General features: G+C 42.9%; 2 protein-coding genes across 3 annotated transcripts in view; both read right to left on the bottom strand.

The window, feature by feature from the left end:
• Acsl3 (acyl-CoA synthetase long-chain family member 3) overlaps positions 1 to 24,023 on the bottom strand; it is a 49,478-nt gene extending 25,455 nt beyond the window's left edge. Inside the window, exon 1 of one of the 2 annotated variants that reach the window (NM_057107.2) lies at positions 23,803 to 24,023. The gene's annotated coding sequence lies outside the window, so the exon portion shown is untranslated. Of the gene's footprint in view, positions 1 to 18,425; positions 18,567 to 23,802 lie in introns of those variants that run through there. The other variant, XM_063266533.1, reaches the window with a different exon arrangement.
• On the bottom strand, positions 10,021 to 18,564 carry LOC102551819 (U3 small nucleolar RNA-associated protein 14 homolog B-like). The gene is made up of 2 exons (XM_039084660.2): positions 18,426 to 18,564; positions 10,021 to 17,257 (listed from the first exon to the last, which is right to left on the bottom strand). Exon 2 carries the CDS (start codon positions 17,112 to 17,114, stop codon positions 14,832 to 14,834), a length of 2,283 nt encoding a protein of 760 aa, XP_038940588.1. The 5' UTR covers positions 17,115 to 17,257; positions 18,426 to 18,564; the 3' UTR covers positions 10,021 to 14,831.
• Positions 24,024 to 24,286: the final 263 nt, after the last annotated feature.

Genomic DNA, 24,286 nt, shown 5'->3' with positions numbered 1-24,286 from the left:
CTGTAAATCTGGCCATGTGGCCTGTGGCTCCAACAGTTATGAGCCCTGAAGGAGAACCTATGGCTGCTACTTTCCTAGACCAGTATTGTCTCTACCTACATTCTAAATACTTGTCCTTGTACCCACAGTAAGTGTAGCTCTCACCCTCCATCAAAGAAGCTTCTTTCTGCAGCAGAAGGACACCACTACAACCGGTCAGAATGCAGAGAACAGCACCCAGCCCTACTGATACATCTACAACACAAGCCCTACACCAAGACCGAGAGCATTATGCAAAAGGGACAGAAAGACTGTAAGAGCCCCTAGACACCTGGACATCATCTGTGAGATGCCTTCTGTATGTGACAAGAAAGCTGCACCCATGAAATCTTAAAAATATGGTTGATTAAACAAGACCTGTACCTTCTCAACGGCAACTGGCAGGCCAATGTGAATGGTGAAAACCTCAAAAGGCCCTACCCCTAAACAAAGAACTGCAGACAATCAATGGCTGCTGAGTGGGACAGAATCAGTCTTCTCCTGGGATGGGGCCTTGATAGATTATCCAATCCCAAGTGATCAGTCCTACACCAATACATATGCAAATAGCACTAAATGTACTCAGCAAGCCTGCGCTCTCTCTCTCTCTCTCTCTCTCTCTCTTGTATGTTCATGTGCGTGAGTGGATGCGTGCAAGACAAAAATTAAAGAGATCATGAGTTTTGAGTGAGGAAAGACAGAAGGCATTTTAAGGGGAGAAATGATGTAAATACAGTATTTACACATGAAGTTCTCAAAACATTTATAGTAAGAAGGAGCCAGCCAGCCTAGTTTACAGAGTAAGAGAGCCAAAGCTACTATACAGCACTCGTGGGAAGTCAGATTGAACCTGGACTCTTCGTCATCCCAGGCTGGTATTTGCTTTGCTGCTGTCTGACAGTTTGTCATATTATGAAGTATTAGGAAGACCAGTCCACAGAATATGGATTTTTGTGGGTAGGTGAAGACTGAAAGCTTATATACAGATAAATGGGAGTAAGAAAATAAATGGTCTTGGTACTCCAAGAACATAAGAGTAGTCAGACGTGTCCTAACCCCATGCTATTTATTATCTAGTGCAGTAGTTTCAGAAAGTATGCCTCACAACAGGCTCACGGGTTTGAATGTTTTGGCACCAGATGCCAGAACTGTGAGATTAGGGGTGTGGCCTTGTCAGAGGAAGTGTGTCACCAGAAGTGGCTTTTAGGTTTCAAAAGCCCACACCAGGCCCAGTGTCTTTCTCTCTCTTCCTCTCCTGGCCTGAGATCAGGATGTATGTAACTCTCAGCTGCTGCCCCAGCTTCATGAGTGCTGTTACGTTTCTGCCATGCTCCCCGCCATGCTGACAGATTAAACCTCTCAAACTATAAGCAAGGTCCAAATTAAGTGGCCTTGGTCATGGTACCACTTCCTGCACAGCAACAGAGCAATGACTAATATACCATTCTCTTTTAAACTTAATTTTACATTATTTTTGTTTAATTAAAAAGCTGAGTCCGTCAGCACCTCTGAGATTTTCCTCAGTCACCTGCACTCTACAGAATCTGATGAACAATCCAAAAGTAGACAGCGATGCCTTATATATCACAGGGCAACCGCATTCCCATCCCCAATACAGTACAAAGCGCTAAAATTAATTGGGATGATAACTACTCTGATTTGCGGTCACGGGAGAATTTCCCAAGATGAAGAACCTTGATTGCCGAATGAGGAAAAAATCTTAGATAAGCAGTGATGAGGTTACTCAACAATCATTCCTAGAGTTGGCAAAACAATAGCCTGACCTCTAGCACTAAGTTTGATCTATTATCAAGAAGTAACTTACACTATGTGGGTGCTGGGAATTGGAAGGCAGAATCTCTGGACAGGCAGCCAGTAGTCTTAAGGGCTGAGCTCTCTCCCGCCCCAAGACTTGTTCCTTTTAGAACAACGGTAACAAGGACTTGGCTTACTGCTGACTCCCATTCACTCACATGGAATACGGGCCTGAATAAAATCCTAAAGCTTCAGGTTCAATGCAAGGCTAAGCAAATGACAGATCCCCCCCAAAACTCCTGCTAGGAACAAACAAGAACATGGGGCAATTCCTATGTTAACTACAAATGCAATGCGACTGCTAACAGGATGCCATTTTTACCTATAAAACTACCATTCCGATATTCTTACCTTCACTTAAGCACTTCTCACATCTGTCCACTAGAAAACACTGCAGTCCATTCAACTTCACTGTTGGTTTTTCAAGACACGGTTGCTCTGTGTAGCTTTTGGCTATGCTGGAACTCGCTCTGTAGAGTAGGCTGGCTACAAACTCAGATATATATCTGCCTGGCTCCGCCTCCACAGTGCTGGGATTAATGGCGTGTGCTTCCACACCCTAGCTCAACCTGATCTTAAGCATTTAAGCAAATTCCAGGTTTAACTTTACTAAATGCCACCCAAATTATGTTTCTATTTCTCATTTACATAAAATGGAGACTTCATGTATATCAATGTCATGAGGAGGATTAAGTCATTAGCATATTTCAAGTCTGTTGCACGCATCCCACGAGCTAATTACAGGTAGGCTTTTCAGCACTATCAATTTGTTTACCACTCTTTTAGGTTCATGTAAGTGAAGTTACGTGTCTATCCATGAAGTCCCTGAAAAGCTCTCAGGGAGAACTTTCCCTCAGGATGGAGACCCTCTAACTCTAAAGACCAGACCGAGACACCACAGGATGTAATCAGCAAGAGGATTTGGTTTATTGTCGGGATACACAGGCACAGGCACCTGCGGGCGCTTCAGTCACTCGGGGGACTGGCGCGCCCCACGGAACCAAGGATGGGCTTTTATAGGATTTTGGGGAGCAGAAGCAAGCATACAGAAGCAGATGCATGGTTACAGGGATATAATTGGTGGATTCTAATATGGCAAGGGTTTAGCCCGGGGGCAAGTTTTCTAGCTACCTTCCAGAAACATAACGGCTGACTCGGCCCCCCAAGGGTTCAGCCCGGGGGCAAGTTTCTTAGCTACCTTCTTGGAACATAACGGCTGACTCGGCCCCCCACCAGGGTGTGGGACCTCTCCCGGGGCTTTTCTCATTGTCAGGTGCTCAACGGCAGTCCTCCTGTTGCCAGGCCTTCAACCAAACACATCCTGCTTGGCAGCCGCTGTGTACTCAGTGTTCTAACCTTTCCCTGAACCAGTCATCTTAAGTACAGCCTTGCAAAATGGCGTTACTGCTGTTAAGCTGGGGTCTTTCATCCCTTATGACATGAAATAATAGTAATCACAAGAAAAGTCACTAACTCGAGTAAGAGCCAGCAACAGCTCCTGAAGCAGCAGCAACACATTCTGTGCAGCCAAGGCTAGCACCACATGCCAGCAGAGCACAGACAGCCTTAATGCCCAAAGATGGCCCTGAGCAGCCCACTCTCAGCAACCAATCTGGCTTGGTTTTACAAAAATATAATGTGTAAGTAAATAAAAGGAGGCTTAACTAGTCTTTGATGAAGTATACTATTCTGCTTTGAGCTCTCTCCATGAGCTTCAGTGAAATAATCACTCTAACTCAAGGTGATTCTCCTGCCTCAGCCTGCTAGGTGTTTGAATTATAGATCTGTATATTGGTCGATTTCTTAGAATACAAGTGACCATACCTAGTTACAATTTATAGTCACATCCTAGTAATCTTTTTTATGTCTGTACTTCATGCTGAACGTTTAAATACCAGTAGATTTTAAAACGCATCACTATGAAAACAAGTGTTGAAAGGTAATTTCTAGACCTCACTGAAATCCCACAAGCAGAGAATGCATCTAGATAAAACTCAACACAAAGTTTGACCAATTCTACTTGGGCAACCTCCTAAAATATGTTCCTTTAAGAAGCTTCCTTAGAGCCATGGGCTACTCTGTTGTCCCCGCTGCTTACACACACAACAACAACAGCAACGAAAATGCACTCAATACTGAGTTCTGAATCACCTTGTTTCAACTTGCTCACCCCAAGAAAATCTATTCCTATTTTTCTAATTTACCTTTTCAAGCCACAATCCACACGTCGTATTATATGCAAAAGCAGTTTGAAGTTTTCTCCATTCAAAGGTATAATTTCAGAGAAATTTGTTTGATTAAAGGGGGAGGAAATAAGGGGCTGGGGATTTAGCTCAGTGGTAGAGCACTTACCTAGGAAGCGCAAGGCCCCGAGGCCCCGGGTTCGGTCCCCAGCTCCGAAAAAAAAGAACCAAAAAAAAAAAAAAAAAAAGGGGGAGGAAATAGGGAGGAGTGGCACGACATGTGTAACCACCTCTGTATTAACTCAAGTATAAAAGCCAGGTACTCACAACTCACCGGCAGCAACTATTATAATTGTTATGTGTCAACAAGTCAATAACTGAATGTTGTGTATGCTAAAACAATAATAACTAGAACTATGCACACTTCATATATCTTTGTATGTAGGCTAATCATTTTCTGCAAGTAAGAGCCAAATATATAACATATATTCATACATATACACATACTCCCAGAACATTAGTTTCTAGATTATGACAATTATGCTTGTGTCTTAATAATTCTAAGTCCAAGACTAGTAATACATTTATATCCCACGAACTCATACCCATAAAAGTGAACTGCTTAACCTTTTGCTGAAGGCTGTTTTAAGCAGAAAATAACCTCACTTTTGAACTTTAATTTTCTTTCCTAGAAAATAAAAGAGCTGGGCAGTGGTAGCAGATACCTTCTTAACACCAGCACTCAGGGAGGCAGAGACCAGCTCTCTGAGTTCAAGGCTAGCCTAGACTACACAGTGAATACCAGGAGAGTCAAGGCTATGCTGTGACCTTGTCTTGAAAGACAAATGGAAGGAAGGGAGGGAGGGAGGGAGGGAGGGGAGGAAGGGGAGGGGGAGGGAAATTCCAAAAGAAGGAAGGGATGGGAAGGAGAGGAAGGGATAGAGAGGAGGGGTCCAAAGGCCAGAGACAAAATGTAAACATTTCCAATGACAAAGTATTGGCAAAATACAATGTGAAAAAGCAAGGTAGGTATGTCCTACAGAAGACAACTGTTTGCATATATTTCATCTTTGAGTGTATAAAGGAAATAATAGTTTCTAATCGCTGGTTTTAAGGTTTTTAAATGCTTGTTCATTGTAGGCAAAAGCTGTAGCAGCTCAAAGTTTTAGAGGTTTTTGTTTTTCTGTGAGGGTTTTTAAGACAAGGTCTCATATATTCCATGTATTCCCAAACTAGATTTAGAGGTTCAAGGTCCTCCTCTGCTGTAAGTCAGGATGGACTTTTCACTCACACACACAGAAAACAGACACACACAGACAGACACACAGAAAACAGACACACAGACATACAGACACACACAGAAAACACACACAGACATAGACAGACATACAGACATACACACAGACACACACACACAGACATACACACACACACAGAAAACAGACATACAGACACACAGACAGACACACAGACATACAGACATACACACAGACACACACACACAGACATATACACACAGAAAACAGACATACAGACACACACAGAAAACAGACACAGACATACACACAGACCACACACACACACAGAAAACAGACAGACACACAGACACACACAGAAAACAGACACACAGACATACACACAAAGACACACACAAACAGAAAACAGATATACACAGACACACACACAGACATACACACAGACACGCACACAGAAGACACACACACACAGATACATACACATACGCACACGCACACACACACACACACACACAGTACAGTACTCAAGAGTCAATAGGAAAGCAGCAGCTGAGTCACTATGTAAATTACGATGGTCAAAGACTGAAATGACTACGTCTGTGGTTTAGGCACTGCAGCCTCAGCCTCAGATTAAGTTCATCCACATCCACATCCAACTACCACTCCATTCTCTTTGTATCTATACTACTCTTCTCTACCTCCCAGACCTCTTATCGTAGCCCCAGTAGACACTGCCTCCCCAGGTCTCCCACCCCAGTATATTGGGGATTTTTTCCATGCCTATGAAATAAAATACAAACTTAAACACTTTAACAGCCTAAGACATCAGTGCTCATGTCATGTATAGTTTGAGTGAATGATGAATACAAGTTCTACAAAAGCCTAGCAATATAAAAGTTATGTAATACAGTAAGAAAATGACAGGGAAGTACTAACAGTGGTTACATGAAAAAAAAAAACCTCCACATATTATTGTCCATGTAGGTAAGAATAACTCCGTATGTTCATATTAAAATTATATATACTTCAGACTAGGTTGACAGTAGCTCAGTGACTGAGCTTACTTGCATATATGAGATTGTATTCGAGAAAAGAGAAAAGTCAAAAATCAAAAACATTGCGGAACCAGGCATGGTGGCAACCGCTCAGCAGGCTGTAGAAATAGACCCAGCTGGGTTACCCAGTGAGAGTCTGTTTCAATCCACTTTACTCACAATGCTAACATTAATTCATCCTGCTTCATTTTAGTTTTCTGTTAAATAAAACTTCCTGCTTCATTTTAGAAGAAACTCAACAACATCCTCCTGCTCAAACAGCAGAAATCCAGGCCAGAGATCAAGTCAACAGGAACAAGTGGAATTTCTTGTCTTATGTTTAGTTTTATAGTAACAAAGCCAGCATCAAGGTAATAGAGTCTGAATAAAAGCAAAATATGTAAATAATTTAAAAAAACAAATATGGTAAAAGGAACATTTCATAATTTTCCAAAAAAAAATTACTAAACATTCTTTAACAAAGAAACTTCAATGCAGATAATGAAAACCTGCAGATATATGGAAGAACGGAAGCTGCCCCGCATGTCATGGGCCTATAAAGTTCTTTTAGAACTAAGATCACTTTTAAAGGGCAAATAAGTAATCTGTGTAGTTAGTACTCATAATTAAAGCAAATGGCAACACAGACATTTCTCACAGAATACTTCAGATATACAAGTGTGTTTTGCCTTTTAATCTCAATAGGAAAGTTCAGATTTACATAATGAGCATGGAATAGGTGACAGATCTGCCTATCTGGGCTGGCACCTGCTCAACCTTTCAAACTCTAAAAAATCCCCAGAAACTTGCCCTTCAGCAAAAGGAAACTCTCAATAGGCTGGACGTGTACACTGGTGCCCGTTTAGGTTATTAAGCATATGGGATTAGGCATTTAAAAAAAAAACATTTTAAGGCTAGAGATGGCTAAAGGTGTTTGCCACCACCAAATACCTATCAACCCAGGTTCTATCTTGGGGACCTGCAAGGTGGAATAAAGAACTAACACCTCTAAGTTGTCCTGACTTCCCCAAGAGTGCAGCAGCATGCACCGGTGTGCAAACATACACAGATAAAAGGCCTTAATGTTTCTGTATTACCTTCTAGGCACAAATTTTTTTTAAAAAAGTTTATTTTAATAATACAGAATTATTTAATGCAGTCCAATTCTAGTTCCATTCCATCCCTCTCTGACATCAATACCTACATTTTCTGTTAGCAGTCTGTTAGGTATCTCCTGGGGCCTGTCCTCCAGGTCCTGGCAACAGCAGGATAGGCCTTACTAGCTGCCCAGTGGGACACATTCCCACCTTTGCCAGGAAGGAGGCTCCTACCCTCCCTCCCCATGTCAATGCACTATAGCCCATATTAACACCAGTGCTTCCTCTCCCTGCTTTACCCTTCCACCCCCACTCAGCAGCAGCCTCTGCATAATCCCCTTCCCAGTAAACCGCCCAGGTGAGATACTGCAAGGTGTGTCTTTGTGCTGTCCACTGCTTGAATCACACCTCCCTAATCCTTCAAGGCCTTTTCCCTGACCTGACTCTAGTTAATCACTACAGCCTAAATGCTCCCGGCTCAAATTCCCAATTCTCCTATACATGATCCCTCCACTGCCAGGGTACTTCCAGTCCTCTAATCTGTAATAGTCCCTCTTCTACCACATTCTTCAGTAGATTCCTACCCAGTGCTTTCCTCACAATCTCCTCCACCCACTTCTACTGCCAGCATCCTGGTAAACCTCATGATTTATTATCACCACTACTTTAAAAGCACCAGGTTATCCCTTTTTTATTCACTCTCTCCTTCAAAGGGCTATCTTCTCTACTCATTTATTTTCAATTTGAAATTAATGAGTAAGTTTGGTTTGGTTTGGTTTGGTTTGGGACAAGGTTTCTCTGTGAAGCCCAAGCTGGCCTTGAACCCTGAGATCCATCCTGTCTCAGCTTCAAGAGTGCTAGGATTAAAGGTGTGCACAAACACCACCCAACCACCATTAATAGAGGTTTTGACCTCAAAAGTTTTAAGGGAGGCTTAGTAGCGAGGGTGTTGGATTATGGATGAGAAATAGTTAAACTGGAGTGAGCTGCCAGGGCATGGGAGGAGTTGGTGCTTTTGCCTTTATAATCAGTATAAAGTTGTGGTAGATACTTTTCCTTGAAGGCTCTTTTTTAATTGGCAATCTTTATTTTAATTAACATAGCTTTATTTTTTTTGTCTCTAGTTTTCAAATTCTTTAGTATTTTACATTTGTGTATATCTTAATTATTACAAGATTGTAGGGAAATTTTGCAAAGAAACACCCTTTCCCTTGAGTGGTTTCTTCTTTATAAGTACTAGTAGTCATTTTACCAATTCTCTGCATTAGAACTTGCTTCTTCCAAGAATTTCCCTGTAATGTATAGCACCCCATCCTGCCTATTATTGTTTGACAGACAGAAACACAAATCTGAAACTACGGGGGCTTAGGTTGGAGTCCTCTTACTGGATGACTGCCCTCCAGGGGTTATTTAACTTTTCTGGGCCTTGGGGTTTTTGTTTAATTGAATGGTGGTGAGAACAGAACCTATTCACTGTTGTGAGATTTTAAGTATCTCAGTATTGCTGTCAATAAATGTGAGCCAACTTGTCTTTAAAGAATGTGGAAGCTTTTTGTTGCTTACTGCCTTCTCTCTTAATGTAGCATTAACTTTTATATATAGTCATACCATTAAGCTGAAAAATATTTTAAATCCATGAAGTAATTATTAGCTAATATTCAAGCATCTGTCAAGGGCATGCTGCTCAATGACAGAATGCACACCCCAGTCCTTGTGGGGTCCAGAACTGGGGGAGAGGCTGCTGATAGATATCCCACACAATGGACAATGTAACAGTCATAGCTACTCTGAGGATTTACAAATCCCACTAATTTTCTCCACCCTCCCCTTATTAATCCCAGTGCTATTACACAGTCAACTGTCCAAACTCCAACTCTTATGTTATCTCTTTATGAAGTCTTCTAGCAACTTCTTAGGGGTCTTTTCTCTAAGAACCCAATACTTTAAATATACCTCTATGAGTTTTGCTGGTTTCCACCTATACTTCAAAGAGGTGGGCACATTAATGACTCATCTATGAAATACTTAGCCCAAGCAACACAGAAAACATTACACAGCATGTATTCAATAACTGTTTTCTTTTGCTGTCTTTGTTGCTTTATGAATTTATTTCCAGAAGAGTAAAACAAGAATCATCACAGAAAATACAATAAGGAATTGTATGCCTTTGCTTCTGAAAAATAGGCTGGAAATCCTCCCAAAAAAGCAAAGGGATATAAAATCTGGTTATATTTTCTATCAATTTACTCAAAAAACAGATGCTAACGAGTCCTGTTCTTCAAATCTTTCAGTAGACTATAGGTAAGGATAAGCATGGTGATTGTTTAAATCATAACATCACGGAGTCTGACTTTAACCAAAATACTCAAGAGGCTAGGTTCTTTGGAGTCATTTTGGTTTTTTTGTATACACAAAACATTAAGCATAACAAATGAAGCTCCATGAGCCCCAGACTAGTCTGGTCTACAATAACAGGTTCTAGGGCAACCAGTGTTATATGAGAGACCTTGTCTCAATAAAAATACTAAAATGAAAGTGTCTCCTAGGCCAAGTACATAATGCAAGCACCAGTGAAATATGCCACCCTCGTGATGAGGGCACAAGAATGAAGCACCACTTGGAAAGCAAGTTTATAATTTTTATTAAGAGCACTAAACTTTTTCATAGCCTTTAACCCAATGTTTCACTTCTAGGAATCTTTAATAAGTCATTTGTAACAGGCACTCAAAAGGAAATAGGCAAATACACATTAACTGGAAAATATCAAACATACTGTGACACGTACATTCATTAGATGACTATATAGCCACTACTAATATTTCAAACATCTGTTAACACTGTATAGGCAAATACACAGTAACTGGGAAATATCAAATGCACTGTGACACGTACATTCATTAGATGACTATATAGCCACTACAAATATTTCAAACATCTGTTAACACTGTAATTACTTGTGACATATTAACAAGGAAGAGTAGGCTGAATATTGAATATGCACAATATAGTTGCACTTGTTAGCAAACAAAATATCAGCAGTGGCCATATTTTGGATGCAAAATTAGTACTGATTTTTAAATTTTCAACTTTATGTTGTTTTCTACTTTTCATAGAGAACATATACTGTTATAATCAAGTAAATGCTCAAGGATATGTGAACAAATTATTTCCACACATTCAGACAGGAACAAATTTTATAAACTAAAAATCACAAACCACTGAGCCAGTGTATGACTCTTTTTAAACAAACTAAACAGAATCTGGAGAATCCTAACTTGAAATATATGTTCTAATCATACAACTTGAAACATGGTTCCTGATGATCCCAGCATTTAAGAGGTAGAGAGGCCAGTCAATCTGTGAGCTCCAGGCCAACCTGGTCTATATAACAAAGTTCCAGGGTACCCAGGGTTCCACAGAGACCTTGTCATAAGAAAGAGAGGGAGAGGGGTTGGGGATTTAGCTCAGTGGTAGAGCGCTTGCCTAGCAAGCACAAGGCCCTGAGTTCGGTCCCCAGCTCCAAAAAAAGAAAGGGAAAAAAAAAAAAGAAAGAATGAAAGGGAAGGAGGGAGGGAAGGGAAGGGAAGGAGGAGAGGGAAGGAGGGAGGGAGGGAGAGAGGCCAGGGGTTTTAGGAGAGGGCTGAAGCAGAATGGCTACAATTTCAAATACAGTCTAATCTACATAGCAAGTTTAGGCAAGCCAGAGCTACAATGTGGGACCTTGCTTAAAACAACATACAACTTAAACCAGGCATGGTAGCACAGGTAGGCAGACTTTGAGATTATGAGTTTGAAGACAGCTTGGAGAACTTTATGACCAAAAAAAAAAAAAAAAACTCTATAGAATTATAAATTTTATGTAATCTGACTAAAAAGACTAAATTCTAAGTCTAATATATTAAAATAAATTATAATTGGGCATAAGTTAAATTTTTATAAATACTTTGTCAAAATAGAACTTTAGTAAATTCTGACATTCCTAATCATATAATGCAAACCACAAGAAGATAAATGTTAACTCTTTCCATGTCTTGTAGTAATAAAACCTTTTTATAGTGTGAGACCGAAACAACAAACTGACTTGAGACACTGCTGGTCAGCTGGCTCAGCACAATCTGCAACTTCTCTAATTCTCCCACCACAGCTCATAGCCTTTGAGAGGACGTTTGCCTTTTACCTTTCTCTGATCTGGGGTCTTCTACTTTAGGTCCAGTACTACCTAAGAGTCTCCACAGAGTACTCACCTTCTGGGCCTTGTGTACTGTCCAATGTCAGGTCTCCACCTCATCCCACCTGCTGTAAGTCTTTGGCCTAGCATGCTTCCCGTTCCCCTACCTCCCTGCTACTACCCTCTCCGACTGGACTTGTCCAACCCTACTTAAAGCTTTCCACTCTCACCACATTCTGTTTTGCCTTAGCAGTACCTACTGTGCCTGTAATTAAATAACTGCTTATAAAACTGCTTACTGCCCTCTTCTCTATGCATGAAGAACAAAGTGTCTACTCATTACTCAATGCCTAGTGGCCATCATCACAGACCCTGGTGAAAGATACATCACGTGGGTGGGTGAGTGGAGTGGATGGACGTGTGCAGTCAGTCACTGAAGTGCACACACACACACACACACACACACACACACACACACACGAATTACAAATGTTAAATAATGAGTTGTTTGAGCAGTGATACATGCCTATAAACCTGGCTACTCCAGAAGCTTAGGCTGTAAGATTCTAAGTTCAAGGACTAACAGAACTAAATGGTGAGTTCAAACCTGGCCTGGGCAACTTAAAAAGACAGGTCTTAGGGCTGGGGATTTAGCTCAGTGGTAGAGCGCTTACCTAGGAAGCGCAAGGCCCTGGGTTCGGTCCCCAGCTCCGAAAAAAAAGAACCAAAAAAAAAAAAAAAAAAAGACACGGTCTTTAAAACAAAAAAGAAAAAAATCCCCTAGTAGGGGCACAGTTCTGAATGTGGGGAGGCGGCTACAGATACAGCTTGTTGACAGAACTCATGAATAGCATACAGAAGTTCTGTGAGTTCAAGACTAGTGCCATAGAAAAAGAATTATTATTAATCATGGGGGATTACCAGAGAGGCAGAATAGAGTTCAAAGCCAAGCCAACCTGCCAGCCTGGCCTATGGACTAGTCAAGGCCAGTCTAAGTTGCACAGCAAGACCCTGTCAAAAAGAGAAACAAAGCTGAGGCTGTAGCTCAGTAACAGAGCACTTGCCCAGATTTCCTAAGGCCATGGTTTAAGGCACAATGGTGGAAAAGGAAAAAAAATTAGTAACTTAGATAGCAACTTTTCCTATAATCATATAATTTATATATGTTTATATATTTTATAAGCTTAGAAATTCCTGTGATCCTATATTTAAAGCCTCTGTTTTTGTCATACTCAAATGTTGCCACAGAATGTATTCCTTTATGGTAAACACTATGTTCAACAACAGTGCCTCACTGAAATGACCCCAGCTAAACAAGGCAGAAATACAAAAAAGTTTGATGTGTGGATCCCTAAAACAAGATTCCTATCAAAAGAAAATTAAGTCAGCATTTTAAAAATGAATCGTTATAATGGTCTCTGAGTGCCTCAGAGTCCTTCATCTACTGATCTGCTCTCTATGGCCCGTACTCTGGACATGACCCCTTGCCCATATTCAAAGAGTCAGCTTTACCACTCCCTCACTCCACAATCTGGCCATCACCTATCTCAAGACCCCTCCTCTAACTGATTCTTACTTGTAGTCCCTTCCTGGCCTTTAACTCTCAGCTATCCTCCTGCTTCTGCCTGATCCCAAGTGCTGGGATTGCAGGGACATTCTACCATGTAGTTTTACGTTCTAAAAATATACAAGAATTTTCTAAAACCTGAATTCTGCATCCCACTTCAATATATCCTTCCATCTTTCCAAGAATAAGTAAAAATGGAAAGCTAAATTCTCCCAGGTCCAAAACCCTGCTCAAATGTCAAGGTATCCAAAAAAATCCCTTTCCTCCCTGACTCCAGAGCTCTTGCCAGGTGATTTATTCTACTTCCTGTCATCCAGCCCTCCTGCCCATGCTCACCCTAACTTCTACAGCTGACATTCTTAACTCTTACCCCTACTCATACAATACATCCTGCATGCACGATGCCAGCTGGGCACTCACTCCTTTAACTCAAATGTCACAACAATCCTCTATCCAAGTCTTACTTCCTCTACTTTGCCTAAGAGATGAAAAGAATTCTAAATTTCTCTACAATGCATTTAAGGCCCTCCATAACTGATTTTTCAGTACCCCCAATTCTCTGTCACACTTTGTGTTTCTGTTCTTCTGCTTCTTCCCTTGAGATGTCCAGGAGCTACTAGACACTAAAGGGGGAAGGAAGAATAGAGCGGAGCCAAGTTCCACAGTATGCCAGGCAGGGAAGGATGGACTGAAGCCGAGTTCTGCGGTCTGATTCTTCCTTTACACACCAGGCAGGAAAGATGAAGCGAAGTCTAGAACTGGTGGGTCAGCAGGATCCAGGTCTGGCAGAGAATGCTGGGGATGGGGGATCCTGAAGATTTCAGTGTTACAACTTTTAGAAAACAGCTCTCTTAGTAGTCAATGAAACAGTTTGTGCACATATACTTTATTTAGGGTGAGTCAAGGGCTATATATATTAATCCTGGAAGAGTGGGAAGGAATTCTTCTTAAGGTGAAGTTTCATTAGCTGAGGTTTAAGGTTCAGGGGATACCTCATTTGCATGAAAAGACATTCCAGGAAATTGAACCTGTAATTTCCTCCAAGGATTACATGACATTCCTCAGGTAAAAGATTGGGGTCAGGTTCCCTTTTGCACTAGGAAAGCTGTCTAGGCATGGCAGACTATAACCTTAGTTGTAACATGCAACACATTATTAAGTTCTATTCTCCTCTATCTTCATTGTCTGTCTTCTCCAAGTCTCTAAATTTGCTCATTCTTCCTGTTAACTCTTCCTAGAATCCTTTTGGGCTTGTTTTGTTTTTGAGCCAAGTTCTCATTCTGTGGTCTCAACTAAATGATCCTCAACCTCTCAGAATGCTGGATTACACAGGAGCCACTATATCAGGATCTATTAACTTAATATCTAAACTACTTAGCATTTTCTGCTGCCTATGCTTCCTCTGCCCAATCACAGCCTGAACTTCTCTGTCTACTCATCTCTCTCTAAGCCTAGGATAGGCACCTATACAGGTAACTCTACATTTTTCCATGAATGAATCATTTCTAAATTTATCATATATCTCAAAATGGAATGTAAGCTTTTTACTAGATAAAAATGCCTTATTTCTATAATGTGGCTTAAGTACAGAGTTCCGTCAATTTAGGAAATGACCCTGAAGAATGATGATACAACCAAAAGAAACATTAGAGGTTCCTAGTCCCAGGAACAAAGATGCTACTCTGCTGGCAGCTCAGTCTGCAGAACTTTTCTTCAGTTGTTTTTGCTGCTTTCTGGAGAGGCACTTCCGATTGCTCTGTAGGATAGAGAGGTCAGACCTTGAGGAAGAGTGGTATCCTACATTTTCTGCTTTTATGGGTTTAATGATATGGCCTAGTTTGGTGCCAACCTTGGGAACTGTCAGCTTTTGGAAGGCCCTCTGGGTATTCCATGTGTACCCAATAGGGTTCTGGATAGTTCTTTCAAATTGCTGATGGTGGGTGAATGGGTGTGGGACCGCCCGCACCTGATAAGCAGCTGCATGGATGTTGCGCTTCTCATTGATAATCACATTTGGCAAATTCTTGTCTTTTCTTGGAGAACTTTCAGGAGCTTTAATAAGAAAACGGCGTCTTTTCTTGGCGCTGGGCTTTAGGCCCATACCAACCCACTCACCCCATCCAGGCAATGATAGGTCTAAGTCCTTTGGTTTATTTGCCTCTATAGCTTCCCTTTTCTCTTTTAAGAACTCTCTTATGACATCATCCCCAGCAAAAGCTTCCTTTATTAGCTGCTTGTGATCTGTCTCCACTTCATCTTCCAACTCCTGTACTGTGGGCACTGCCAAAGACTTCACAGGAGGAGACGGAGTAGTTAGGAGGGTCTGTAGATCAATCATTTGTTCTTTCTTTTTCTTTCCTCCAGAGGCATCAGGGTGGGTGGGTGGATTCATTTCCTTCCACACCCCTTTCAACACAGGTCCGGAAAGCTCCTTTTTTGGATAATGTTCCTCTTTGCCCAACTCTCCTCGTTGCTCCAGAACATGTGCTCTCTCTAGCCTTTGGAGCACCAAGAACTTCTCTGAGGCAAGGTCCTCTCTCTGGATATGGAGAACAGTTTCCACTGAACTCACTTCTTGATCCTCAGATTGATGATTTTCCTTGTTGAGTTTCTGAAGCAATATTCTCGATTCAGATAATACCTCCTGGCTATTAGAGTCTTCTGTTTCTTGGATATCCAATGGCTTAGCATTGTTGGAATCAACTCTTTCTTGAAAGGATCTTTCTTTCAACACAAGTTCTTCTGCCACCGGTCTTTCATCTCCCTCACTCTCAGAAGATGCATGGGTCACAAATTCAGGTATCTGTTCAGGGTCTGTCTTGATGTCACCTCCTTCTGCACTGCTGTTGCAACTGCTCAGCATCCAGGGATTTACAGCATCTGCATTCATCCGTAGGTCATCCATTCCATCAGAGACAGGGACTATTCTCTCCTCTGTGCCTTCATCGTCTTCCTCACTCTCTGAAACTACCTGGAGTTTCTGTGTCAGTTCTCTGTTCTTAGCCAATTGTTCTTGCATAGCTTTTCGAGCCTCCAGGTCATACTTGGCCACAATTGCCTTAGACTTTGCCCATTTCCCCTTGCCCTGGTGCTTAAGGCTCATCCGTTCTGTCATTCTGGCCTTTTCCATTTTTTCTAGTTCTTGCAATGCAGCACTTGGGCAGTCCTTCCACAGCTGCTCAAACTCTTTTAAGGCTTTCTTGGCCTTTCCTTTCTTTAGAACTCTGTGGTACTTTTTACTCTTGATTCTCTTCTCTCTTCGAGCTCTAGCCTCATAATAGGACTGCAGAGCTCGAGTCCTCTGAAGCTCTGCTCGGCGTATCTTGGCTTCTTCTAGGCTCATGGCTTTGAGGGAGGCTTTTTCCATGGGAGTCAATAAAGGGTCTGTTACTGGCTGCTTGTTCTTATGAAGGAGGTTAAAAACTTCTTGTTCCAGAGGGGTTCTTGCTTTCCAGCCAGTGAAAACATGTTCAATGGGAGCAACTGCTGGCAGTTCCTTCTCCATGGGAAAAACCAACTGCTCCGCTTGCCGGTTCTTCAGCACGACAGGATCCCACTTGGAGAGCATTTGTGAGGTTTTGCTGAATGCTGCTTCCCTGAGGGTCCGGTCAGCCACTTCTTTGTTAAGGGGTATGGTAAGAGTCTTTGACTTGATTCTTTGCAGCTGTTTTTTCACAGTAGCCAATGAAGATAACTCTGTAGCAGACCCAAGCAAATCCGAAAGGACCAGTTTTTCACCTGATCCTTCAGAAGTGACATTGAACTCTGACACCATCAGACTAGCCTCAGATCTCTCTGCCAACTTCCATTTATTCGTTCTACCAAGGGAACTGACTGCTTCCAGGAGCTTTTGACATTTCCGTTCTCCATCACTGTCCCCTTCATCTTCACTTGTGCTCAGTGGGTAGCTGTCTGGCAAATCCACTAGTTCTTCCTGCTGGCTCAAAGCCAAAAGGTCGGCCACATTCCTGGCCATTTTCGTGGTAGCAGCCTGCTTCCTCTTACAGGGCCTGAAAGCTCTTGAAGAAGTGTCTGGTCTCACTCATCTTTGGCTTCATCTATTTATTGCCCACTTTCTCTGACATAGATGTTTTCTGAGAATCTTACTTATTGAGATGTCTAAAGAAGAAAAGACCCAGATAAATACCCCAGTAATTTCCATGTAGTCAACACATAAAATGTACAAACCAGGAAGGATGGTGATATACAAGGCCAACCTAGGCTACAGAAGTCTCAGCCTCTATGTCTGCATGGCTGTCTGTCACCTGAAAATTATGACACAAGTAACAAAAATCTTAAGCCAAAGCAAAGGAAAGGGAGGTGAAAAGAAAGAATCATGATAAAGACTTTATAGAAGAGACCGGACAAAAATTAAGTCCAACAGGAAGCCCAAATGGCTGTGGACAATGCCATATCTAAGTCCTAGTAGCATCATGGCAAGCAACTCAAGACAAGCTTCTCAATACACTTCCTGTATGTAACAAGTGAAAAGACCACCCCCATCTTCTCCACTTGCTATACCCCAGGGAACTTTAATCTATCCAACAATTCCTTTCTGAGTTGATATGAGTCACTGAATGAAATCATGGAGGTTCTTGATTGGATCTGACTCAAGCTCTGCTCTATGCCTCCCCAAAGGATACATTCTAATCCTCTAACTCCTCAATAGCTGAATCGTAAAGTAAATTTGTTAACATCAAATTCAGAATGCTTGTTCCCATTGAATACAAAAACAGAGATAGAAGAATAAGAAAAAAGGAAAAGAAAGAATAGGAAAAGCAAATTAAAAGAGGCAAAAGGCGAGAGGCAAGGAAAGAAGCACACTGCTGTGTCCTCTTAAACTACCTTTTGGCTTCCTTGGCCAACATACCTCTGTGAGGTAAGAATTTAAATTGTTATGTTACAAAAACTGGAATGAAAGGCTGAGAGACAGGCTCAGTGTTGCATGCCTGTAATCCAAGCACCTGGGAGACTGAGGGGATTTTACTTTAAAATCAAGACCAGCATGGGGTTACATTAAAAAGGAAACAAAAACAAAACAACAAAGCATGGGGCTACATTTTAAAAAAAAAAGTAAAAATAAAAAAGCCTGTTCCCGGGGCTGGGGATTTAGCTCAGTGGTAGAGCGCTTACCTAGGAAGCGCAAGGCCCTGGGTTCGGTCCCCAGCTCCGAAAAAAAGAACCAAAAAAAAAAAAAAAAAAAAAAAGCCTGTTCCCACCCCACCATTAGAAAAAGGTTTTCAGAAAGAGAGACTGAGAAATGAGTGACTGACTCCAATTTACATACCAAGTTTTACATACACGGATGGCAATCCACTCAGCAACCCAAGATGGTGATTTGCCACTCAGGAGGCTAAGGCAGATGAATCTCAAGTTCAAGGCCAACCTGAGCCTCACAGCAAGTTCAAGGTCAGCTTGAAGTAAACAGTATGACCCTGTTTCAAAAAAAAAAAAAAAATGCCACCTGAGTTCGTGTCATATGACATAAACCTTGTAAGTAAATATAAGCAGATGCCAGTTATCTGAATGAGAACGCCAGTGTCATCCTGCTTGCAATGTAGTAACATGTAGAAATTCAACTTTCCCAAGAAATCTAAAGACCAAGTCCAAGTTAACTAACTAAAACAGAATAAAACCAAGAGATATGTTGTGGTCAGTAAGATGACTCAGTCAGTAAAGCTTGCCACCGAAACCTGGTGAACTGAGTTCAGTCCCCCAGAACCCACATAAAGGCAAGAAAGAACCAACTCCAATGATGTCCTCTGACCTTTACCTGTGTATTGTGGCATACATGAGATGGACTCTCAAGGGCTCCAATGCACGCACTTGAACGCTCGCGCATACTCACACACAACCATGCATACATGTACTAGTAACGTTTTAAATAACAGAACAAAATCTAGCTAATGTTCCCAATTTACAGTCTTATTTACATATGACACCTCAAACTCTAGTAAAAAGAGGTTCCTAATACATAAGACACTTCCTTACGGTGGAACTGTATACAGAAGCTAATGATACTACTTCATGGGAGAAGGCAAAACCAGGCAATGGTGATGCACACCTTTAATCCCAGCACTCAGGAGGCAGAGACAGGCAGGTCTACAGAGCATGTTCTAGAACATTCAGGGCTACACAAAGAGACCCTGTCATAAAAAAAAGGGGGGAGGGGGTTGGGGGGGTAAAATATCAAAAAATGTCTCCATTCTCTAAAATCAAATCAGTTGGCTCTTGGCTCATGTTTATTGACAATACTGCAGACACTTACTTAAAACCTCACTAGTGAATAATAGGTTCAAGTATTACCACCATTCAGTAAAGAAACTGAGGCCCAGAAAAGTTAAATAAGCTGCCAACAGTCAGTCATCCAGGAAAAAGATTCAAACCCAAACACCCCTAGTTCCAGACACATCCTTCTGTCCATCAAACCGCAATAGGCAGGACAGGGGTGCTACACTTGCAAAAGGCCAAGTACTAATGCACAAAATTGGTAAAATGACTACTAGTACTTACAAAGAAACCACTCGAGGGAAAGGGTGTTTGTTTGCAAAATTTCCCCTAGTCTTGTAAAATAATTAAGATATACAGAAATGTAAAATACTAAAGAATTGGAAAACTAGAAACAAAGAAAGTAAAGCTATGTTAATTAAAATAAAGATTGCCAAATAAAAAAGAGCCTTCAAGGAAAAGTATCTACCACAATTTTGTACTGATTATAAAGGTAAAAAGCACCAATCCTTCCTATGCCCCAGCAACTTAATCAAGTAGGTAACCCTTGCTCATTCATATTCCTATACCCTCTCCATAAATTCTTCAACATTAAAAATATAAGAGCAAAACCTCTGTTGGGAGAGAGGGGAGCTGGGCAGTGGGATGGTGGTACAAGCCTTTAATCCCACCACACTTGGGAGGCTAGTGCAGGTGCTGCTGCAGGTGATCTCGAGTTTAAGGTCAGAATGGTCTATATAGTAAGAAGTTGCAAACCCTGCCTTGAAAAGCAAACCAAAACCTTGTTAACAGAGGGCATGGTGGTACATCCTTAGCCCCAGGACTCCAGAGGCAGAGGCGAGAGAATCTCTGAGAGGGAAGCAAGAGCAGTCTGAAGCACAGCCAGGATTACATAGAAAGATCCTACCTCAAAACTACAATATAAAAAACCTCTGGGAAACTCTTCCTATATACATGTCTCTATTCCTCACCTCTGGCTTGACCATACTGTAAGAATCAAAGAGTTCTCACAGGAGACTGCCTCCCCTGCAATGACTACTCCCTTCTGTCCTGAGACGGTTAATCCAGGCAATTTGTTAACTTGCCTGGATTAATAAATGCCTAGGAGATTAGTAAAGCATGCCTCTGGTTAGGGAAGAGGGTCTACGAAGGCATTTCCAGAGACAATTAGAACACAGAGTGCTAGCCTAATCCATACACTAACCCCTTGAGAGAGATACACAGCACAGCATTACTGAAAGGTGGAGTCTTTGGAGGAAATAAATCACTAGTGGGCTATTCTTAGGGTTTTTATCTTGCCCTAGAACCTGCCTATATTCCCCTTTGCATACTCCCTAGCCACCTTAATATGAAATGCTCTTTCAACGAGCCCTCCCTCACTAAAACAGAATGACATCTTGGAAACTATGAGCCAAAAGATATCCTTTCCTGCCTTCTTTGATCAGGTATTTTTGTCACAATAACACTGAGGTAAATAAATAATATGCTCTTCCTATCTCCTGTGCAAACTCTGCCTCTTCTACTCAGTACTAACATAGGCCTCTTCCTGCTCTTATTCCTCCACAGGCAGCCTGACATGCACACGGTTTCAGATACTGTCACCTGTACAAGAGAAGGCCCCAAAATGGCATTCTCTACTAGTGAACACTAAACCAGTACCCTAAAGAGAAGGCCACTCCCACAGATCACTTCTAAATCTGGAAACATGTTCTCCCATACCAATACCTAGTTCTTTAACAGTGAGCCTCAGCTCAGAGAATAGTGCACTACAAGCCCTCCAGTTGCCTGGGTCTGACACAGTACCTTCTCCTCTTAGCTCATATTTATCACCATGCCATGACAGCTTTACTTCTAACATCTCCACTTTCTTGAATTTCTACTTATCATATTACTCTCTTTAAAGACTCAGCTAATCTATCACATTGACAGTGCTATGAAAAAATAATATGAATTTTTCAAAGCAGGGACTCTGTTAAGCACATCTTTGCACTTATTCTATACAGTATGCACAAAAGGACGATATCCAATCAAAGTATTACAACTGCCTTCACAAGTGTTTGACTAAATATTTATATAGTCAACAGTTCCCCAATTCATGCATGGTTTTTCTTGCTTCCTAAGAACTGAAAGTTGTTTATTTAGTTGTTGGGATTTTTTTTATTATGTGGTTCTGGCTATCTAGGCTGGCCTTAAACTCAAAGACCCAACTACCTCTGCCTCCTAAGCGCTGGGATAAAAGGTGAGCCACCCAACCCAGCTTAGAGCTAAAATTTTTATATTAAGTTACCAAGTAGAATAGAAACCACACTGAATACGTTAGAAAATTATGATACCTATTGAAAATCAGAAAAGCCTATCACTGAGGACCGAGCTGGGAGTGTGGTGGGTGTTGTGGGTTGGGATGTCTAAATCACACCTTCAAATCCTCAGTCCATATGAAAGATTCTTGCTTCTGAACTATTCATCAGGCAAAAATCAAGTTCTACAGGAATACTTAAACTTTAAGCACCCTAAAGGCAGCCAGAATGAATGCTTGGGAATATTCACTATCTCATTCAGATGCTTTGCAACTTGAGCTGAAATGACAATCTGGTGGGAAATATATTGAGATATAAAAATTATAGTTGCTCAAAAGTTCTGAAGCTCTTGCTCTATGTACATTTAATTACTGCCTCAGAACAAATTCAACATCTAGGAAAAAATCTCAGTCAGTTTTTAAAAAGCAGCTCCCTGAATTTGCATGTAAATCTCTTATTATAATCTTCAATCACTCAATACCTCACCTTTATTGCATGTAACATACTTGCAATCACCCATTTATCTACGAGATCATTGGCTGGTGTGTAGTCTAATTCCAGCCTGAGGGCACAGGGACACGACGACTATGTCCCTGTTGTGTTTCCCAGCACCTGCCAAGGTACCTGACATAACTCAATGAGAAGGCTCTCAGTGAGCAATTAACTGAATCAGGAAGGCCTGCGCTAGTCGTGTTCCCCCTCACAATGTCCTTCACTGTGTCCTTCTTTCTTTGCCTTCTTCAAGGATGACATCTTGGGACTCACAGGATACCTGCCACTCGGCTCAAATGTCCTACAAATCCAGTAACTGGACTCCAAAGACACCAGGGGACCCTCTCCTGTGGCCACACTGCAGTCAAGGCATTTTATGACAGAAGAATCAGCGACTAAGAAAATTTAATCAGCCTGCGCACAACTCTACATGTGAGGGGTGCTCAGGGAGACGCCAGAAAACGCACTCTCAAGTCCCAACACTCACTCTCTCTCTGTAATAAGCTGTTCATGCGCTTTTAGGGGTAACTCAGCAGCACCCTTCAACAACACTCAGAACCAACGTGGGCACACAAAGCAGCCTAAAACAAACTGAAAAAAAAAAAAAAAACAAAAAAAAAAAAAAACAAAAAAAAACCACCCAAGTACTGCTCTGCAGAAACCCTAAGACCCAAAAGAACCTAAAAACCCAAAGCCACGATGGAAACCACTCGAACAGCAAAGAGGGCTGCATGCTACTAAAGCCATCAGATGCTAAGTGTTCTGGACTCAGACAGGCCCTCCTGGGGCTCCAGCTTCTCCTACTAGCTCAGATCTGGGCTAAGTTAAAGTGTCCACAGTGCAGGTTCTCTCGCTGTAAAATGAGAATTTGCCCGTCCTGGTGGACTGGACTAACAATGCAAACATAGCCATGCACAAAGTTCTTGGGGTGTCCTGTCTAATAAAAGCTCGATAAATGCCAGCTCAGTCATCCTGGGCAGTTATCATTAAGCCTGCCCCCTCTCTAGTTTCTAAAGGATCCCCCCCAAAAAATTTGTCCTGCCCTTTCTAATTTGAGAGGCTCTATGCAGAAGTGACCGGAATGCCTGTTGTAGAACTAGAATGGTCCACTCAGTTGGATCTTCACCTGTGAAATCCCTTCACTTGATCACACCTGAACCCCGGGGCTGCCTGTGTGTGCATCGCGTGAGTGACTCGTGTAAGACTAAAACGCACTTAGAGGAGGGGAAAACAGAGGTTCCCCACGCTAGTCCCACCGCCCCGCACCCGCAGTTTCTGCCCCACGCCCACAGTTTTCGGGGTCCCGCTGGGCGCTGGTTCCTCCCACGGACGCCGCGAGGCCGTGTGGAGCGGGACGACCCCACCCACGTGCCCGCGCCCGCGGCGGAGGCCGCGATGCATCTTTCCTCCCGCGCCCGCGGCTCCACGCCGGCGGTTTCCCCGAACCCACGCGGACGCCCTACTCGCCACTCACCCTCCACCAACCCCCCTTCCCCGACCCCCGCCACGGCCCATCACCCAGAGGCCCAGGCGTCTCCTCAGACACTGGCGAGTCGCTTGCACGCCGAGTGGGGGGGGCGGGGGAAGGAGGCCTGGCCGCCATCCCGCGACCCTCATCGCCTCACAACGGGCGCAGCGCACACTCACCGCGGGCTCCGACCCACGCAGGCCTGGCTGCTTCCCGGAGCGGCTCCCGCTCAGCGCCACCTCCTCAGGACCCTGACGCAGCTGCCGGGGCTGTCCTGCGAGACGGGGAAGACCGCCCGCCGCCGGCTCAGCCTCCCGCTCTGCCGCCGCCTCCCCGTCAGAGTCCGCGGCCGCGGCCACAACCGCAGCGTCGATCCCCGGGCGCCAGCTGAGCAGCGTCTGTTGAGCCGCAGTCCAGGACGCGCATCCCGGGCTGGCGCTCGTTGAATATGCAAAGAGACCGCCGCCCATTGGCCCGCGGGCGGTGGCGCGTGCGGGATTCGGCCTATCAAATGCGGGCCTGGGGAGCGCGGCGCTGGCGGCAGGGGCGGAGCGAGGTTACTATGGGTCATTCTGCGGAGCCGCCGCCGGCTGGACCCGGCTGGGGCCCTCGCAGGGCGGGGGATGGATCCCTTGGGGAGGGGAGCGGCGGGCGGACAGGCAG

The sequence above is a fragment of the Rattus norvegicus genome, chromosome 9 (assembly GCF_036323735.1).
Source record: "Rattus norvegicus strain BN/NHsdMcwi chromosome 9, GRCr8, whole genome shotgun sequence".
NCBI classification, from domain to species: domain Eukaryota; kingdom Metazoa; phylum Chordata; class Mammalia; order Rodentia; family Muridae; genus Rattus; species Rattus norvegicus.
Note: the sequence above shows the minus strand (reverse complement) of the source record. Positions and strands in the feature narration are given on the sequence as shown.

Excerpts from the sequence above, each read along its gene's own strand:
- LOC102551819 (XM_039084660.2), bottom strand. The coding sequence starts at position 17,114 with ATGGCCAGGAATGTGGCCGACCTTTTGGCTTTGAGCCAGCAGGAAGAA.